This window comes from Sphaeramia orbicularis, chromosome 20, assembly GCF_902148855.1.
Source record: "Sphaeramia orbicularis chromosome 20, fSphaOr1.1, whole genome shotgun sequence".
NCBI lineage: Eukaryota > Metazoa > Chordata > Actinopteri > Kurtiformes > Apogonidae > Sphaeramia > Sphaeramia orbicularis.
The window spans coordinates 36,396,148-36,414,329 of NC_043976.1; the positions used below are offsets into that span (position 1 = coordinate 36,396,148).

Sequence of the window (18,182 nt, forward strand, 5' to 3'; positions counted from 1 at the left end):
TGCAACTGTGCGTGTTGGCTAAGCTAAAATGAACATAAAACACGGGGGAGCGCTCGTGAAGTTGCATGACTCCAGCCAACAGGATGCCAGTTGTTGGGTGCCATGCCAATTCAAGGCGGCGGATGATGGAGCTTAAGGGTGCTATAAGGATCAAAAAAGGAGAAGGTGAAAGAGGAGAGCCACATGTGTCGGAGGAAAGAGGTGATCGAGCTGGTCAAACTCAACTGACGACATGCGCAGGCGCTAATGCTGACTTTTAACACATATTTTACACTAGGATTAATATCATACCACACCTCTAAAAGTCTAAAAGCCTCTTGTCTCCATAAACGTTCTATTGACATCTCCAAAAAAACAGCTTTCAATGAAGACACTCTTTTTAACCCCCGGGACATTGAAGGCAGTGAACCGCACCGAACCTCATGATATATTTTCTTTTCTCCCCGAATAAGAAAGTACCTCTTGTCTCTACAACTGCCACATCCAGCTGTGCCAGTAGCCTCCGATTTAGAGCTGAAAAGGCCACTGGCAACAACAAAATACAATCTGAAATGGCCCATTAATATTTGAGAACTTGGAGCAGATTGTGGAGCAGCATGGAAGGAAGAAGGGATGGGATGGTGGGAGAGAACGTAGCCTTGAAATACCTCTTAATTTGAGACGCAAAGGAATCATGGGGGATTTGGGGTGGACATGTTTTGTTCCTATTCCAGCATCTAAAGTGTTGCTTTCGCTGACACACTCTTAAAATATTCTTCATTTTCACTAAATAAATAATACCTGAAAAGGAAGGCAGTGCCACAGAACCAGCCAAACCCTCTCTATAATACTAGATAACACAACACTAAAAAAGCTATATTTTATATGAAATGTGTGCGAACAAATCAGATGACTTCATCTCTCAACTTACAAACTATGTTATCTTTCACCTGAGGCTAAGAGAAAACACTTCATGAGATAAGACGTTAAAACCATGAGACTTATCAGGCTTTACTCTAAATGAGCTGAGGATAAGAAAGGAACTCACTCAGCACAAATACTATTTGTAAAAAACAAGATTGTTTGTGTCATCTAAAAATAATTCTCGTTTACAGCAGCCAATATCCAGTAATAATCAGCCACATGTATAAATTTAACCCACGTCGATTCAGTAACTCTGTACCTGCACAAACACATCGAAATGCCCCAGTACCTGTCCCTACAAATGTGATCTTTTATCCTCCTTTACCTTGGAAGAAACTCTTGACACGGAGGTAGGAAACTGCAAGGCGCAACACTGACAGCTTGTCCAGCTTGGAGATGACATCCGGGGGGAAAGGCAGCAGGCTGGCCAGCCGGTCCAGCTCAGCGTTCAGCCTGTCCCGGTGCCGCTTGGAGGGGTTGGTTTTCTCATTGGCAGAGGACGGCTTCCTAATGGACAGATAGACGGACAAGAAGGGAGAAAGTTGGGAGTATAGACGGGGCTCGAATCTGTCATTTTTTTACCACTGCACACAGAGTTGTTTACACTGCGAACCACTTCAACAAGTAGTGAGTGACAGCAGTACATAGAAAACCATTAAATATGTTGAAGCCACGCTTGATGTTAATTCAAAGTTAGTTTAATTGCGACTCACATTACATTTATGAAGCTTACATTATCAGCTTGCCGACCTCGGGCAGTCTTGGTCTAAAAAAATAACGTCACCAATCATCAGTAAATTTCTGTATTCCTTTACTACGTCCCTTTAATTCACGTCTCGGACAGTCAGACACATTCACACCGACACATTAAATCTCTTGGGTCAAATTTAAGTTTTTGTTTCTTGTTACTGAAATGTCAAAAACTACAGGATCATGTTTTGTCTGACTCTTGTTAAGTTTGGCAAGTACAGGACTGTGCCAAGCAAAGCACAGACACATGACCAAATAAACCGCACACTGTACAAGTCTCGCTCTCTCTTTTTTTTTTTTTTTTTTAAATGTATTTCATTTTCACTCAAGAACCACACTGATTGTTTCACTTCATTTGACAGATCAATTAAATTAAACATGTAAATCCCTGCAAAATATTGTGTTAAATAGTCTGACATAAATATTACGGATGTACGTGGATGACTAATAGCATTTATATGTATCACAGAATATATTGCTCTATCATTCTTGGTGCTGCAGAAAATTTAGTGCGGTATAAGACAGCTTTACCAGCTGAACTTAGTATGATCCGCATATGTGATGGTCAGCTCCAATTTCCACAGCGGAAAGTTTCCCACAGATAGAAAAAGTATTTTACACCAATGCTCAGTCTTTGTTTCAGTCTGAAAACATATTTTCCAGTCGTTATCAGTCTGACAACACTGACAGAAATACATCTGAATGTTATTAAAAGGTTATTTAAGTTCCATAATTTAAAAAAAAAAAGATCTCAACATACATAGATGAACTGAATGTGTGGAATAACTTGCAGAAAACATGCAAAAAGTGTATACTTCACGGGTACCGAGTTGAGGTGGAACGTTTCCATTTAGTTCAGCAAAACATGAAAACTTTATAAATGCCACAAGCCTCGTTGAATTACCGCTTCTCTTTACAAGATCTTATATAACTTAAGATTTACTATTTATGACATCAGCTCACAAGTTTCTACTGGTGTAAAAATAGTTTCTAAATATCCAAAATGGGGACATTTTCCATAGGTGACATGCAAATTTATATATATATATATATATATATATATATATATATATATATATATATATATATATCTGAAGAACTAGTGGAAGCTTTCTCTTGATTCTCTTGTGATAACAGAAGTCTTTTAAGGTGAAATCTGCTGCACCAAATAAGCAAATTAAATCACTAACATGTGCATCATTACACTTCTAAATTGTACTTTAAATCTGATTTTGTTCAATATTTCTTTTCAAATCAGCTTATTTTCAAAGCTTAATGTCATTCAGATGTGGTCACCTTAAATCTCCCTCTTCTCTTCACCACAGTTTAACTATTTAATACACCAAATTAAAAGCTTGGCAGCACAGAAACATGTCAGCAGGCGTGGATTTGACAACTTTTAGAGCGCTCCTTAACTGTTTTTGGATGGGCTTCCTCCTCTTCCTGCCCGCATACATGCAGTCTCCCGGAGGGATCATGATCTTGCGCTCCGTGGAGGTAACAGGTGCGCTGCGGATGAGACACAGGGACGTTAACTTGACATGTGGTTGCAGAGAAACTTAAAAACAAGCCAGAAGAACTTCAAATACAGCATGTCCTGGCTAACGGGGACAGACTGGAGTGAAATGTGCAGCAAAAATAACACAAAATAATGAGGATAATAATGACATCTTCATGAATTAGAGGAGCATTACGCGTCATGGCGCATGGAAGCGTAATGATTTAATAGCTGCAAAATATCAGTGGTGCAACTTATCTACTAAATATGTGCAAAAATGTAGCTCAGGCAAGAAATGAAATGACATAAAAGAAAATAAATAATACAAAAAAAGGGAATTCAAATGAAAGCACTGACCCAAAATCTTTGTGAAAACGAGTTAATTCCAGTATAGTGCTGTCTGTTGAGTCACATTCACTTCAAGAAAAAAAAAGATGCGTCTCCCAGGATGCACCGACTCGATTATGCCAAATGATAAATCCAAAGGAAATCAAATAAATCGGAGAGGTCCTATGTGCGCTCCGAGCTGATGTTTTCATCAGCTTTGCACTGCTCGGGGCAGATGTTGGCTGATGCTTTATACCCAATTGAGTCGCCTTCACTTCCTCGCGTTTCAGGTGGCGGATTCCTCTGAATGACATGTCGAGCTCTTCGCACGCAACTCTCTGCCTCACAAACAGAGCGGGGAGAGCGCACACACACACAGGCTCACACACACACACATACACACACTAAAGCTTATGCTGCTTTCAAGTGCTGGCCCCATATGGGAATTTTGGCATTTACGTTTTTGTGCGTCTTTTAAATCCGTATTACATCTTCATTTGGGACGTTTTAATTTCTCACCATGGTTAGAAATTATGATAATTTATTCCTGTTGAGGTTGTAAATGATTTTTACGCACGCCTTGGTTTGGACAACTCAGATAGTTTGCGTGTCTTAATTAGAAGCATGTGCGTGGTTTATGAAACAAAAACACGCACCATTGATAAAACGCGTTTTCTATGAGATATCAGTGCGTAATTTGCGCCTAAGTACATTGTGGTTGTATTATATCACGTCCAAAATACAAAATGTTAGAATTTTTACGTACAGTCCATGAAATCAGCCATAGCCCAACCCGACCCGAGCACACACACACACGCTCGCACCATCTGAGGAGCGTTAGGGGAGGGATCACACGCGAAGGGCAGCGGAGGCACAAATCTCCAGATCCACAAAGAGGCGATCCGCGGTCGGCGGCGTCCACGCACCGGAGGGTTTTTACGCGCGTTCCGGAGAAATACAAAGCGAGTTTGGCGTCAAAGATCTACTGCATCTGAAAGCTACACTGTGTGGAACAGGACGGGACCTTTTTTTTTTTTTTTTTTTTGAAAATAAATAAAGTAATAAGGATGGAGATTTGAGACCGAACGAGGCGCGCTGGGACAGGTTTTAGCGTGTGCGTAAAGGTAGACGCAGACGCAGGTTCACACCGGAAATAAGGCCTTCAAAACAAAAGCGTTGAGGATTTTATCAGGTTGTGTGTGGACTAGTATCGTGATTATTATAGCTCAGCGGTGTGTCCGATTTAAGGACTTACAAATGTTTGAATATTGAGCGTAATGCGCGTAATTCATCGTTGACAAGTGGTAGTTATTGTGTGTATATTCTGAGCACAGTTTTATTTTGAATACTCACAACCGGAAGTAGTTGTAAAATAAGTGGAACTTGACTACGGCTTCGAGCGCTTTTCTGTAAAATTTGACACACTTTAATTATGTACAGGTGTGTTCATGCGTAAAACACATGTTTACACAGGCTAATTAAACCAATTATGAATGTGTCCAGAAATTTGAGAGTTATTTACGTGCTATGATAAATGATCTAAGACAAATAGTACTCACTACATTTGCCGTTCATACATTTTAACATCTAAACTGCAACACCAAAACGCGTACTTTTAAGCCTGCATGTGGAGCAAAGGGGAAAAAAAATATGCATGGCAGAAGTATTTACAAAAAAAAAAAAAAAATAGAAGAATTAAACAGCTTGCTCAAAAAATAACAGATTTCTAGTTAACTTTTTTTCTTAATTTGTCATTTTCGTGTGAAACTACAAAAGAAAAAAATGTACCTGGTGAATCGTCTTGTCTTAATAAATGTCATTTCAATCCAGTCTCGTGTCACTGAAACATGCTTGTGGAAAATCCATGCACAGTGTCTATTTTACTGCACCCTGGTGTACATATTCATGCATTACAGTCAGTTTATATTTGAAGCATACGTTGCTCATTGTGTATTTATAGTGTGTCTACTGAATCAAGCATTTCTCTTTAAATAAACATGACTTTGTGGAGAAGTATCCCCAGACATATGGTGATGTGACTTTGTGGAGACACTCAACGGTATAATGCACATCTTAACTTGTTACTTTAACCTAAACAGATCATAACTGAAGGGTGAACAATGAAATAAACTTAGAAATAACCCTAAAACAGTTTGTAACCCTGGGAAAGGCACGTAAAGCTGTGAAGGTTGCCTAAAATGTCCTCACGAAGCTAAAAGGTTCAGCCACAAATACTCAAATTTGTCCAAACAGCTGCACATTTGGAAATTTAAGAGCATTAGAGAAGAACATATATGCATACATGCAATCTATGTGGCAAATTTTATTTTCTCTGTATGAAAAACACATAGAAGCCAATAGTAGTGGTGTTTTTTTCCCCTGAAATAATCTCAGTATATGTGTTTAAGTCTTGCCATAAGTGAGCTTAGATCAGAACAGCAAAATCACTGATGATTTTATCCAAACAGATCCTAATGTCAAACCACATTCAGTCATATTAACCCAAAAAAAAACAGAGTGGACAGTCTAGTGTCACATGGACGTGTTGCATTGGATCAGTCTTCTGAGGTTTAGAGCGTCCAATGAGATTATTTGAGAAAAGCCCCGTGAAATGTTTGTCTAACTAAATCTTTAATCTGAACGCTAATTATACCATCAAACACCCACAGAGGACCTTATGTGAACGTGAAAAGAAGGTGCACATGTCAGAATTGGTGCATTCTTTCCATTCCTCATCAGACAGAATAAAACCATGATGCATTTGTCATTCATTCTCCTACTTTAAATTGTAATTCTATATATAGAACGATCTGAAAACCATCTTTCAGGTCGTATTGTGCCGGCGACAGACTTGATTGTGTTGTAGAGTGTCCATCAGTGGTGATAGTCTATTTGTTTTGACAGGTGGAGGCAGGGATCTGAAGAGGTCCTTAGGTCCTGTTAACACTGTCAGTAGCTGCCATTAAAGCCGCAGGGAGCTTTGGTATCAATGCAAATCCACCAACAACACTATCCAAGCTGCCCTCCAGATTAGCCAGTGCTTAAAGCTCGGTTAATGCTGCAGAGACAGACCTTTGCACGCAACCATGTGTGTGTATATCTGTGTCTGACATGTATGCGACTAAATACACATTTCAGAATAATGACAATGGAGACTATAGGGACTTACTGAGAGCCATCTGTCAGGTGCAACACTGTGGCTTCCATTGATTAAGACGTGGCTGTTAACGTCACCATGGGATTTCTGGAGATGTGCAGAGCTTTGACATGGACAAGTCAGATCCTAATGCACATTTAAAATTAATGGGATGGTCAATATCAGCAGGTCTGCATCTCAGTCACTGTCATTACCAGAGCATGAGATAAATGACAAAAAGCTGGGCAATAAATTAATGAATTAAACCTATGATTATCATGATATTTTATATTGTGATGATTATCATGTAAATATTTTTTGTCTGGGGGCTTTATTGTAATAGCATTAAATTTATTTTGTACCTTTGTTTTATTATTAAAAAGTGGCTGAGAAACAGTTTCTATCCGTAATCAGATCAATCAGACTGTTAAACTCTCAAAAGTGACCCATCGATAGTGTGATAATCTGAGAGTTTTTGTGTCTTTTTAAAAAATATATATATTTATTGTTTTTCATTCGTACAAAACCATCAAACCCGAGAACATCTTGAACATGGCAGAGAAGAAATAGATAATGATGAAATATATATATATATATATATATATATATATATATATACATATACATATATATATACATATATACATACATACATACATATATATATATATATATATATATATATATATATATATATATATATATATATATATAAAAGGCAAAATAAATACATGAAATGAAAATAAATAAAATAAATCTCTAAAAGATGACACAGTTATTGTGCTGAGAGTATCGAATAGAAACAACAAATTAAATTACATAATAAATAAAACTTAGGTATAGAGCTGAAATAAAACTGTGCATGTACATTCCCACAGTAAATGAAATATTATCCCAATTTGTCAATTATTCACTACTCCTTCAAAATCACCATTCTTAATTAATTCTAGAAACATCTTCCAAATGTTATAGAATTCCGTAGCTCTTTTTCAAACCATATATGTCAGTTTCTCAAGAGCCAAACTTGAGGTTGTTAATTTTGTGTGTCTTTTAACATTTTGTTATACTTATAACTTTACACTTTACACTTTTGCTGCTATTTAACTTTTAAGTGTACCTCTTTGAATTCCTCCAGTAATTTTGCTGTGAAATCATGTGTTAAGTCACATTGATCACTAACTTGCATTTTGCACACACATAAGTGTTTTTCTACATAGGTCATTTTTTTTTTTTTATCATACAGAAGTCTTTTTTTGTGTATATATTGTTTATTATATAGATTTTATTGATCTAAATCTGGGACCTTGGGTACCAAATTTCCTGCCATCTCATGTTTAAATGTGTGCTGGTATGACAATAAAGTTCCTTGAATCCTTGAATCATTTAAGATGCTTTTTCCCAGTCACATTTTTTCCTTAAAGATGAGGTTTGACCGGGACTTTTTTGGACAGTTTTTAACTCAGTTTTAGCCATTTCAGCTCCTCCTTAGTTGTTTTTTTTTTTTTGCTTGATGCAGCTCAGTAATCTCACCTTTTTGAAACAGCGTTGCATGTTTTCCACAACTATCGGAGACGTCTACTGACATGGTTGTGAAAGACACGAGAAGCTATTCACTGCATTATTTAGAGTTTAAAAAAACATGTCACAGCTGAAACATATTAATCACTGCGGTAATTATCCAATGGAAGGATTTGAACTGTTCGTTTAGTTAATTCCAGGTGGTGAGACTGTGTACATCCTTCCCTGGATGCTGGTTTTGGACCAAATCATGATTACAATCACCTGTTCACATCAGCTGTTTTTCATCACATTGTTATTTCATTATTTTAACTCAAACCTTTTCCTGAAATAAAACCTGTTTCTTGAATGTGTTGCAGCCTGTATGTATGAATGTGTAAACGTCTATGTTTACATTGATATATTTGCATGTTTTTTACTACTTTTATGTTTTAAAATGTTTTAGTATATCTCTAATAGATTGATAGATAGATAGATAGATAGATAGATAGATAGATAGATAGATAGATAGATAGATAGATAGATAGATAGATAGATAGATAGATAGATAGATAGATAGATAGATAGATAGATAGATAGATAGAGGTATTTTAATATATATGTATATGTCTCTATTTTGTTGTGTTGTATACAGTCATGGAAAAAATTATTTGACCACCCCATGTTTTCTTCAATTTCTTGTTAATTTTAATGCCTGGTACAACTAAAGGTACATTTGTTTGGATAAATATAATGATAACAATTAAAATAGCTCATAAGAGTTTAATTTAACAGCTGATATCTATCCATTTTCCATGGTTTTCTTGATAATAACCAAAATCACTTCAGTTCTTACATCAATAGCTATGGCATTGTACTGACAAAAACAGTGCTTTTAGGCATTCCATGTTTTCTTTTCTGTCTGTTTTAGCCACATGATACACACAGGAGTTAGTACTTGATTGCATAACCATTGTTTGTGGTGACTTTTGGTGGTCTAATAAATTTTTCCGCAACCGTATTAGTCATTTAGTGCACTGTTGCTGGCAAAAAACAATTGTAATTTCATTGCACAACCTGTGTAATTGGTTTTTGGATTATTCTATTCTATTCTATTCTATTCTATTCTATTCTATTCATAGCTGTATATTTTGTATTCATTCTGTCTGGAGTGAAATTAAGTCTAAGGACATTGTAACATCACTTTTTTTTTTTTTGCTTAATTTGCATACCAACAATTTTTTTTTACTCATAGACTAAAATGAAAGTCACAGGACTATGTGTCATCTGTAATTTCTAGGGCTCTGGTTGAGAAATTCCAGTTTTATCTTGTTTGAATAATAAAAATTCCAGTAATTGATCTGGAATTTACACATTTAAATAAGCCGTACAGTATCTTTATAGTCAAATATCTAAGTTGCGGAGAGTTGTTATATAAATTCTGGTTTATAGTGTCTCAGCAAGTTCAAGCTATTTAGTGTTTTACCTCAAACTCGTGCTTCGCTGTCACGTTTCCGTCAGTATCAAGAGCTGTGTCAATCAGTTTAAGAGGAAAATTTTTGGGTTTTGACTCTGAGGGGATAATCTTTTGTTGACATTCGGATTTGGGTTTTTCAAGGGTCATTTTGTGGTCAGAACAAGGGTCAGTGGGAGGTTGTCTTGGTCCTGTGCCCCCGAAAGTCTCTCTGTAATCTGCTCGATCCTGCATTACGCTTTCATGCTTCTCTCTCAGTGTGTGTGTGTGTGTGTGTGTGTGTGTGTGTGTCTGTGTGTTGTGTTTGTGTTTGTGCGCACTCAGGATGCTGAGAAACCCTAGAAGCAAATGAGTCACTGTTGCAAGGATGAGTGTTGACAGAGAAATACCGACGTGAAACCAGGCAGCAAATGTTTGGACATATTTGTACAAACAATATGCAAGAACAGAAATCCTGACGGTGTTGGAATGGATATTCTGTAAACTTGTGCGCTTTGGTGGATGTGTGATGCTCTCACAGGTCTAACAGTGGGAGAGAGAGGAAGGAAAGTGACAAAATTACAGGGAGATGAAACAGACTGTAGGAGGAAATGTATGATATGAGGAGCAGAGGTCATTCAGTGGTGGATTCTAATCGACTGCTAGGTCAAACAAGTGGTGCCAGACACAACAAACCCCGCCCCTTGCACGTATTGTTGCTTATTTTGGCATCAGTCCAGCTGATGTCATCATGTCGATGCGTGTGGTGATGTCAGCATATCAGTTGCCTCTATATATGTGCCAAGTTTGAAGTAAATTGAAACAAAATTGATGATTTTATAGACATTTGAAATTTCAGCCATTATAAGTGAATGGGAGAAATTTCTTTTCTTTTTTTTTTTTTTTAATTCATAAAAAATTTGAACTTTGACCTACTTTTCCCAAAATGTACCCACATCTATTCCAGGTCACTGGCAATCTATAACACCAATTTGGTATGAATTCAACCAATAGTTTTGCTGCTACAGACATGTGAAATTTCGCCCATTGTAAGTAAATGGGGTAAAAACATTTTTTTTTTTAATTCATAAAAAATTTGACCTTTGATCTACTTTCCCCAAAATGTAATCAGATCTATTCTGGATCACTGGCAATCTACAAACCCAATTTGGTATGAATTCAACCAATAGTTTTGCTGCTAGACAGTTAACAAACAAACAATCAAACTGAGCTAAAAACATTACCTCTTGCGTCCCCTTCGGGGGGTGTGGTAATAAATGCAAATACATCAGTCATGCAGGCTGTGCAGTGATAAAATATACACAATCTCAGGCCATGATAAGAGTCAAAGTATAAGAATTAACCCATAATGGCCGAGTGTTACTTTTGTGGCAGTTCCCAAATAAATTTTTCAGACAAGGTATAGTTTTTAGATGTTACCTGCTTGACAGTTTCGACTGTGACTCGTCAAAACTCTCAAGTAGGTAATATCTAAAAACAATACCTTGTCTGAACAAAAAAAATAAAGAAAAGTATAATTACATTAACAGAAGACAAAATGAACATCATTAGCCAAATTAAAATGAAGCTGATTTTAGTTCTGTTGAGTTTTGTTGCTTTGTCCAGTGTTGCTTTTATTTCAGTTTTATTACCCCGCCTCCCTGATGGGGGTGGGGTATTGTTTTTGGCTCGATTTGTTTGTTTGTTTGTTAACAGTCTAGCAGAAAAACTATTGGTTGATTTCAGACCAAATTGGGTTTATAGATTGCCACTGACCCAGAATAGATCTGATTAGATTTTGGTCAAAGTTCAAAATTTTTATACATTTTTAAAATATTTTTTTCTCTCCCATTTACTTATGATGGGCGAAATTTCAAATGTCTATAAAAACATAAATTTTGTTTCAATTTACTTCAACCTTGGCACATACAGTATTTAGAGGCAGTTGATATGCTGACATCAACTGGATCGATGCCAAAATAAGCTACAATACATGCAAGGGGTGGTTTTTATTGTGCCTGGCTCCACTTGTTTTTTGTCGTTACAAGAGCTTCAGAATAAAAGTTCAAAAAGGTCCAGTCCTGTGTCTTCTGCATTGCGTTAAATCTAAGACCTTAGTTAGTCTGAAGTCTGAGTTTATCATTGACCTAGACTTAGTGCTGTGACATGACTGCCTCAGGTGATCCATGTCTGAACCCATGCTGACTTGTACCCGCCAGAGGCCAATGGACACAATGTGAAGTTCATGGAAATGCAACACATGCGTCTTTTAAGGAAATCCTTGTGTACCGCACCTCGCAAACTATGTAAATTGTGCTGCTGTGAGAATGGAAAACAACTTTTATGCACTTTACAGCAACTGGAAAGATCTCCAGACCAAGGTTATAGTCTAGCATTTTAAACTTCATTTTGACTTTTTTTGTGTCAGTTTCACTTAGTTTAAGTTGCAGTGTTTGTTTGTTTGTTTGTTTGTTTGTTTTTTTGGTATATGTAAAGATCTGAAAAGGTCCGACAGAAACTGGTAGTAAATATTTGATCAGTTATTGACTGTTAAACCTTAATAATGGATTGTCAGTTTTTATGTTTCCAACTTTTGAATATCTGTGAAATCAATACATTTTAGGATGTCATTGTGGGTTCTGGAAGACACTTTTTCACTATTTTTTTTGGTATTTTACAGACCAGTCTGTGAACCTAATCATTAATAATTGGATTAATTGTCAATGAGTAATCTTGAAAATGTATTCTCTTAGAACAGATTAACAACTACCGACAAAAGACAGTGAGAATAGTTCAGATTTTTTAGTAAAATTATTTGAAAAAGTGACATTTTCTTTATCATTTACTTCAAGTATTTAAGTTTTTGCAAAGCCTTGTGTTTAATTTCAATTTTTCACACCTCGTTTCCATCATTTTGTCTTTTTTCCCCACATTTTTCTGTCATTAAGTCGTCATTGATGATAATACATACCTGATTTTGCACATTTACATTTACAATAAATAAAGTCAGTGTTTCATTAGAGAAAAATCATCCATTATAGAGGATCATCTACATATTGAAGAGTAAACGGTAAATGTCTGAGGCCATCTGGAATAACTTTATCCAATATAAGACTTGAAATGGTTGCTGGACAGTACAAGTGACTACAAATGTTTGATATTTCTGTGAATTTAAACTTCCTTTATTTCATTGTCTTCTATTTTTTTACTTAAATTTTGCACTTTAGTTTTTACATGTATGAAGAAGATTTTCAAGAAATTGCATCGCCTTTTTTCATCTATGACAAATCCTATTGGTTAATTTTTAAGTTCATGCATGCTCATAATGCTGTAACTACACCATGTTTTTATAGTTAATGCAGTCCTGTGTAATGCCTTGTTGCAAAATGCACAGATCGGACATTATAAGCACTAACAGGCAAAGCGGTATTAACCCATAAAGACCCAAACATCCACTGGTGATCAAACCTATCTAGTCATGTAAAATGTTTAATACCTGTTGAACCACTAATCGTATCAATGTATGTAAATAATTGGTGTAAAATCCAGTTTGTCATCTTTTCTTGATCATCAGATATGATCCATTTGGACGTTCAGAGGCTCCGTAGTGAACGTGGAAACACCGTCATCTTCTACAACATTGATTCACCAGTAAAACCCATGGAGTTGGGCCAATGACAGTGGATGGAGACATTTAGTTTATGTTCAGTTAATTATATATTTTACAGAAAAAGTCACTTTTTTCCAGTTTTGTCTGTTTCTGATATAATAACCCTCAATTTTAATCTGAGCTTTAATGAACATTTACATGATTGGTGAATTAGATATAGGAGCAAAAAAACTGATTTTTCCTGAAAAAGACAAAATACAGAGGACAGTATTACAATAAATGGTGATAAATCACTTAAGAAAGGTTCAATAAAGAGAAAAACTCATCAAAAGTACTACTGGGTCTTTATGGGTTAATGTTGATTAACTCATTCAAATAGGACCTGTCACTGGGTGGGATATTGGGCAGCAAGTGAACCTGTAGACCTCGAAGTGGATGTGTTAGAAACAGCAAATATTCAATAGTAGGGATCTGATCAACTTTTTTGTTCAATATTTTTGTAGTTTTTCAAAACATCGAAGTAACTTATAGGAACACAAAGGAGAAAAGAAATTAATAAATACAAAAAAAGAAGGATACAAAAAAAATTAATTAAGAAAAAAAATTCATAAGTAGGAAGGAAGGTAAATTGTAATTCTGTGATTGGTAGTGTTCTATTTTTCTTCAATAAAAAATATTGGAGAAAAAAAAAAAACACGGAGAAACTCAGTCCTGTAAATGCTTATCTCTCTTATAAAACAGATGAAAAACCTCTCAGTTTGCAGATTTATATCTTTTCTGGCTATCTCACTTCAGAAGCACATGATGTCTTGCTGAAAAAAAAAAAAAAAAACACCAGTAAGAGGGAATTGAGACAGTAGAACCAGCATTTAAATGAAAACGAACCATCTTTGAATAAACTTTGACTCAGACAGATTCGGGTTTCTTCACCACAGACGGGACACCACTTTTAACTGGGAGTTGTTTCTAGTGAACACATGTACAGTCAGTGTTATTCAATAAAACCTAGAGCTGAAAAACTGAATAGCACTGACTTTATATTATTTTATTGTGCATCACAGACTGGAACTACACCCTGCTATGATGTCCTTTGTTCCCTGGTACTGCATGACTACTGTATTGACAGTTGCAAACAATATTATTAAATGTTATTCAATCCAATCAAAACCTTATGTGAGTGAAAACAATTGAGAGGAAATTGAATGAGTCACTCCATTTGCTGCCCACATGCCACAGCGATGTTAATATATTCCAAATGGATTTCTCTCTCGCTCTCCTCGCAGCTCAAATAGCAGCGTACATCTGAGCACTCAATCTGCCACAACGCTGGATAGAGTTAGAAAGCTTTCCTACACTGAGTGATGCTTTTCATTAAACTCTGCAGGAACCCTGTCGCCTGCCTGTCGGGCCAGTCCATATCCAGGTCATCAATAATGACTTCAACAACAGTGTGTTTGGTTACGTTTGGGGTGGACTGTGTTTCTGAAAGTCAGAGAAAGTGGTTTTTAAGCGTCTGAAACTGCCTTTCTCAGCTGATTTTGCTCACTGGGTTCATAGTGGTTCCTTATCCTCTGCTGATCTGAAAACCTTTATTTTGGCCGTTAAGTGAACAGGAAAGTTCACACAGTCCTGCTACAGAATCCAAAACAGAACCCGGTGTTTTAATGTGTTAAGTATGTGGGAAATGCATGACAGAACAAGATCAGTGGAGCAGGGGAGTGGATTATTTATGGCACAAATTGTAGGTCAGTGCCATCTTGTGGAAGGAAGTAGCTTTCACATTCGATTTGGATTTTACTCATATTCAGAATTTTGTAAAAGTAAAGATGAATGAGAGTCTGGTTTCAAGTTAATGTAATAGAATGTAGTTTATTTTCTCATGAACTATTTCAGTCACGTCCAGTGGATCCCAAACGTTTTCAGCTTAAAACACAAAGACGAATGTTGATGTCCCAAATGTTGTGTCTTTTACGTCATTTTTGTTTATTTATGTATTTTTCCTCCTGTGTTTTTACATCGGTTTTGTTTATGTAGTTTTCATCTTGTTTCTTTTACATCATTTTAGTTTTTTATGTTATTTTTCATCTTGTGTCTTCTACAGTTGCGGAAAAAATTATTAGACCATCAAAAGTCATCAAAAACAATGGTTATGCAATCAAGTACAAACTTCTGTGTGTGTCATGTGACTAAAACAGACAGAAAAGAAAGCATGGAATGCCTTAAGCACTGTTTTTGTCAGTACAATGCCATAGCAATTGATGTGAGAACTGAAGTGATTTTGGTTATTATAAAGAAAACCATGGAAAATGGCTGGATATCAGCTGTTAAATTTAATTCTTATGAGCTATTTTTGTTGTTATCATTATATTTGTCCAAACAAATGTACCTTTACTTGTACAAGCATTAAACTGAACAAGAAATTGAAGAAAACAAGCGGTGGTCAAATCATTTTTTCTGTGACCATATGTCATTTTTGTTTATGTAGTTCTCGTCTGCTGTCTTTACATCAGTTTTGTTTTTTTTATGTAGTTCTGTCTTTTACATAATTCTAATCTTGTCCTGTACAATTCAGGCCTAAACTCCTCCATAGGATGCTCTTCTTCTCTCTTAATTTGGAAAATAATTCACATTTTATTGTTATGTATTTTACTCTGACTACTGCCAACCCGATAAAAAGAAGTTGTACATGTTTCTAAATGTCAATATATTCATTTTATGAATCACTCTAAATAGATTTTTTTTTTTTCAGATTTGTTCAAAATGCTTTGCACAGGCCTGAAAAAATACTGGAATTGTAATATCAACATCAACATGTGTCTACAATTGCTGTCATTTATTAAACTATGTGGGTTTTACTGGTGAATCAATGTTTCAGAAGATGACAGTGTTTCCACATTCACTACAGAGCCCCTGAACGTCCAAATGGGTCAAATCTGTATGATATGGAATAAACTGGAATTATTTACATGCATTGATAGGATTTATGGATCAACAGATATTAAACATTTTGTATCTGCACAGGCTTTTGGTTGCTAGCCGTCTTTGAGGGTTAATGGTCCAAAACAACAAGCAATTGTAAAAAATGAAAAATCTAATCCCTCCTACAAGCACAAGTCTAGACCAGAGGTTTCAAACATGCAGTCCGGGAGCCAAATCCGGCCAGCCAAAGGTTCCAATTCGGCCCGTGGGATGAATTTGTGAAATGCAAAAATTACACTGAAGATATTAATCCTTTTAGTTCAGGTTCCACATACAGACCAATTTAATCTCAAGTGGGTCAGATCAGTAAAATAGTATCATAATAACCTATAAATACTTACAACTATTTTTCTCTTTGTAAATGTAAACATTTTCATGTCATTTTACTGTATTTACACTAAAACAAACTATCATTTCACAAAAACATGAATAACCTGAACAAATATGAACATTTTGAAATGTCAGAAGTGCAAGGTCACCAATATTCTGCCTGGTATTAAATGTTTTGTGCATTTGTTGGTCCACTGTGATCTGAAAGTTGTATTTTACATGTGTAAATGATAAACTGAGACATATTGTTAACATTGCACTTAGTTTTCTTAAGAAATTTCAGTTTGTTCATGTTATTCACATTGTTTTAAAGGATAGTGGGCAGATGTAAACATTTTCATCGCATAATTTTACTTTTTTTGCTCTAAAACATAGAGAAAAGTTTGGAGTTGACATTATTTATATATTATTATGTTAATATTTCACTGGTCCGGCCCTCTTCATATCAAATTTGGCTTAATGTGGCCCCTGAACTAAAATAAGTTTGATACCCCTAGTCTAGACCAAAATGAAAAAAAAAAATGCAGGAACCTGGACAGCACCTTCACCATCTAAAAACCTGTGATGTGTCCTGAGGAATTACGACCAAAGTTCATATCTCATATTTAACTGGCTCATTCTCTGAAGACTTGGCTTGCAGGTCACTTCTGATGTTTAGGAATGATATAGAACTTCATCGTGTGCATGTGGATGGACTATTTAATGGTGGCGCCAGATGCAAAAAAAAAAAAAAAAAAAAACAGATGAGGACCAGTGGAAATAGTTGCTCAGTGCACCTCTTTTAAGCAAAATTTATACCGCTCATAAAACGCTCTCAAAATGTTTTTGCCGACATCTACTCATCTCAAATCCAATAACATCTAAAACGGTTAAAAAAAACATCAACTCATTGCATCATCATCACATTTATTTATTCATGACAGCACAGTCTTAACTAAAAATCATCTGTTTACATAGTGGTCCATAAAGTCAACACATAAAAGCTTTCCCAGAGGCTGGATGAGTAAAAACATCTTGGCCTGTGCCCCTTTCTCTCCTTCTACATTTGCTTTCCTCATTAGTTTTTTGCCCCTACAGCTGCTCCATCGTCGTTCTCTGGCTTATACCAGGTTTATTTATGTACATCAGCGCTGAACGATATGTGATCATTTTGACAGATCTTGTAAAAGACTTTAGTTGTAATGGTAGGCTTGGCATTCGCTGACAAAAATATAAAACGATGTGATTTTGTACCAAATAAGTATGTTTCCATATGCCTGGAGAATAGAAATAGTTGGGGCATCTCAGTAGTACCGCAATGTTTCATCTGAAATGGTCTGAGATGACATGTGCATTAATCAAAAATCAAACATTTAAATATTGCACTTGTACTGCGATTATATTTTAATTAACTGTCAGGTTCTACTCTATGTAATTAATCTATCTGTTATTTTCTTTTAACTTAAAGGTGCAATATATAATGTTTGGTTGTCATTTCCATCTTGGAGTCTGTGTTGTTCAGAAGCTGTTGTTTCTTGATTTAAAAAAATATATATGTATATTTTATTTCATGATGTTACTGTGAAGGCAAGAACCATCAGGTGCATTTTTTTTTAAGATATATTTTGAAGTTTTGCATTAAAAAAGGTTTATGTAAACACCAGAATTTTTCTAAAATGTTTTTTTAATGCTAGCTTGATATGGTTTTTGCCTATGTAAA

General features: G+C 35.8%; 1 protein-coding gene across 2 annotated transcripts in view; it reads right to left on the bottom strand.

Moving 5' to 3' along the window:
- The window catches only part of ahrra (aryl-hydrocarbon receptor repressor a), a 96,605-nt gene extending 92,607 nt beyond the window's left edge, over positions 1-3,998 (bottom strand). The window contains exons 1-3 of one of the 2 annotated variants that reach the window (XM_030122937.1): positions 3,509-3,998; positions 3,070-3,162; positions 1,229-1,410 (exon numbers count right to left, since the gene is read on the bottom strand). In XM_030122937.1, coding sequence (XP_029978797.1) covers positions 1,229-1,410; positions 3,070-3,131 — 244 coding nt within the window. In that variant the 5' untranslated portion in view covers positions 3,132-3,162; positions 3,509-3,998. The remainder of the gene's footprint in view (positions 1-1,228; positions 1,411-3,069; positions 3,163-3,508) is intronic. The other variant, XM_030122936.1, reaches the window with a different exon arrangement.
- Positions 3,999-18,182: the final 14,184 nt, after the last annotated feature.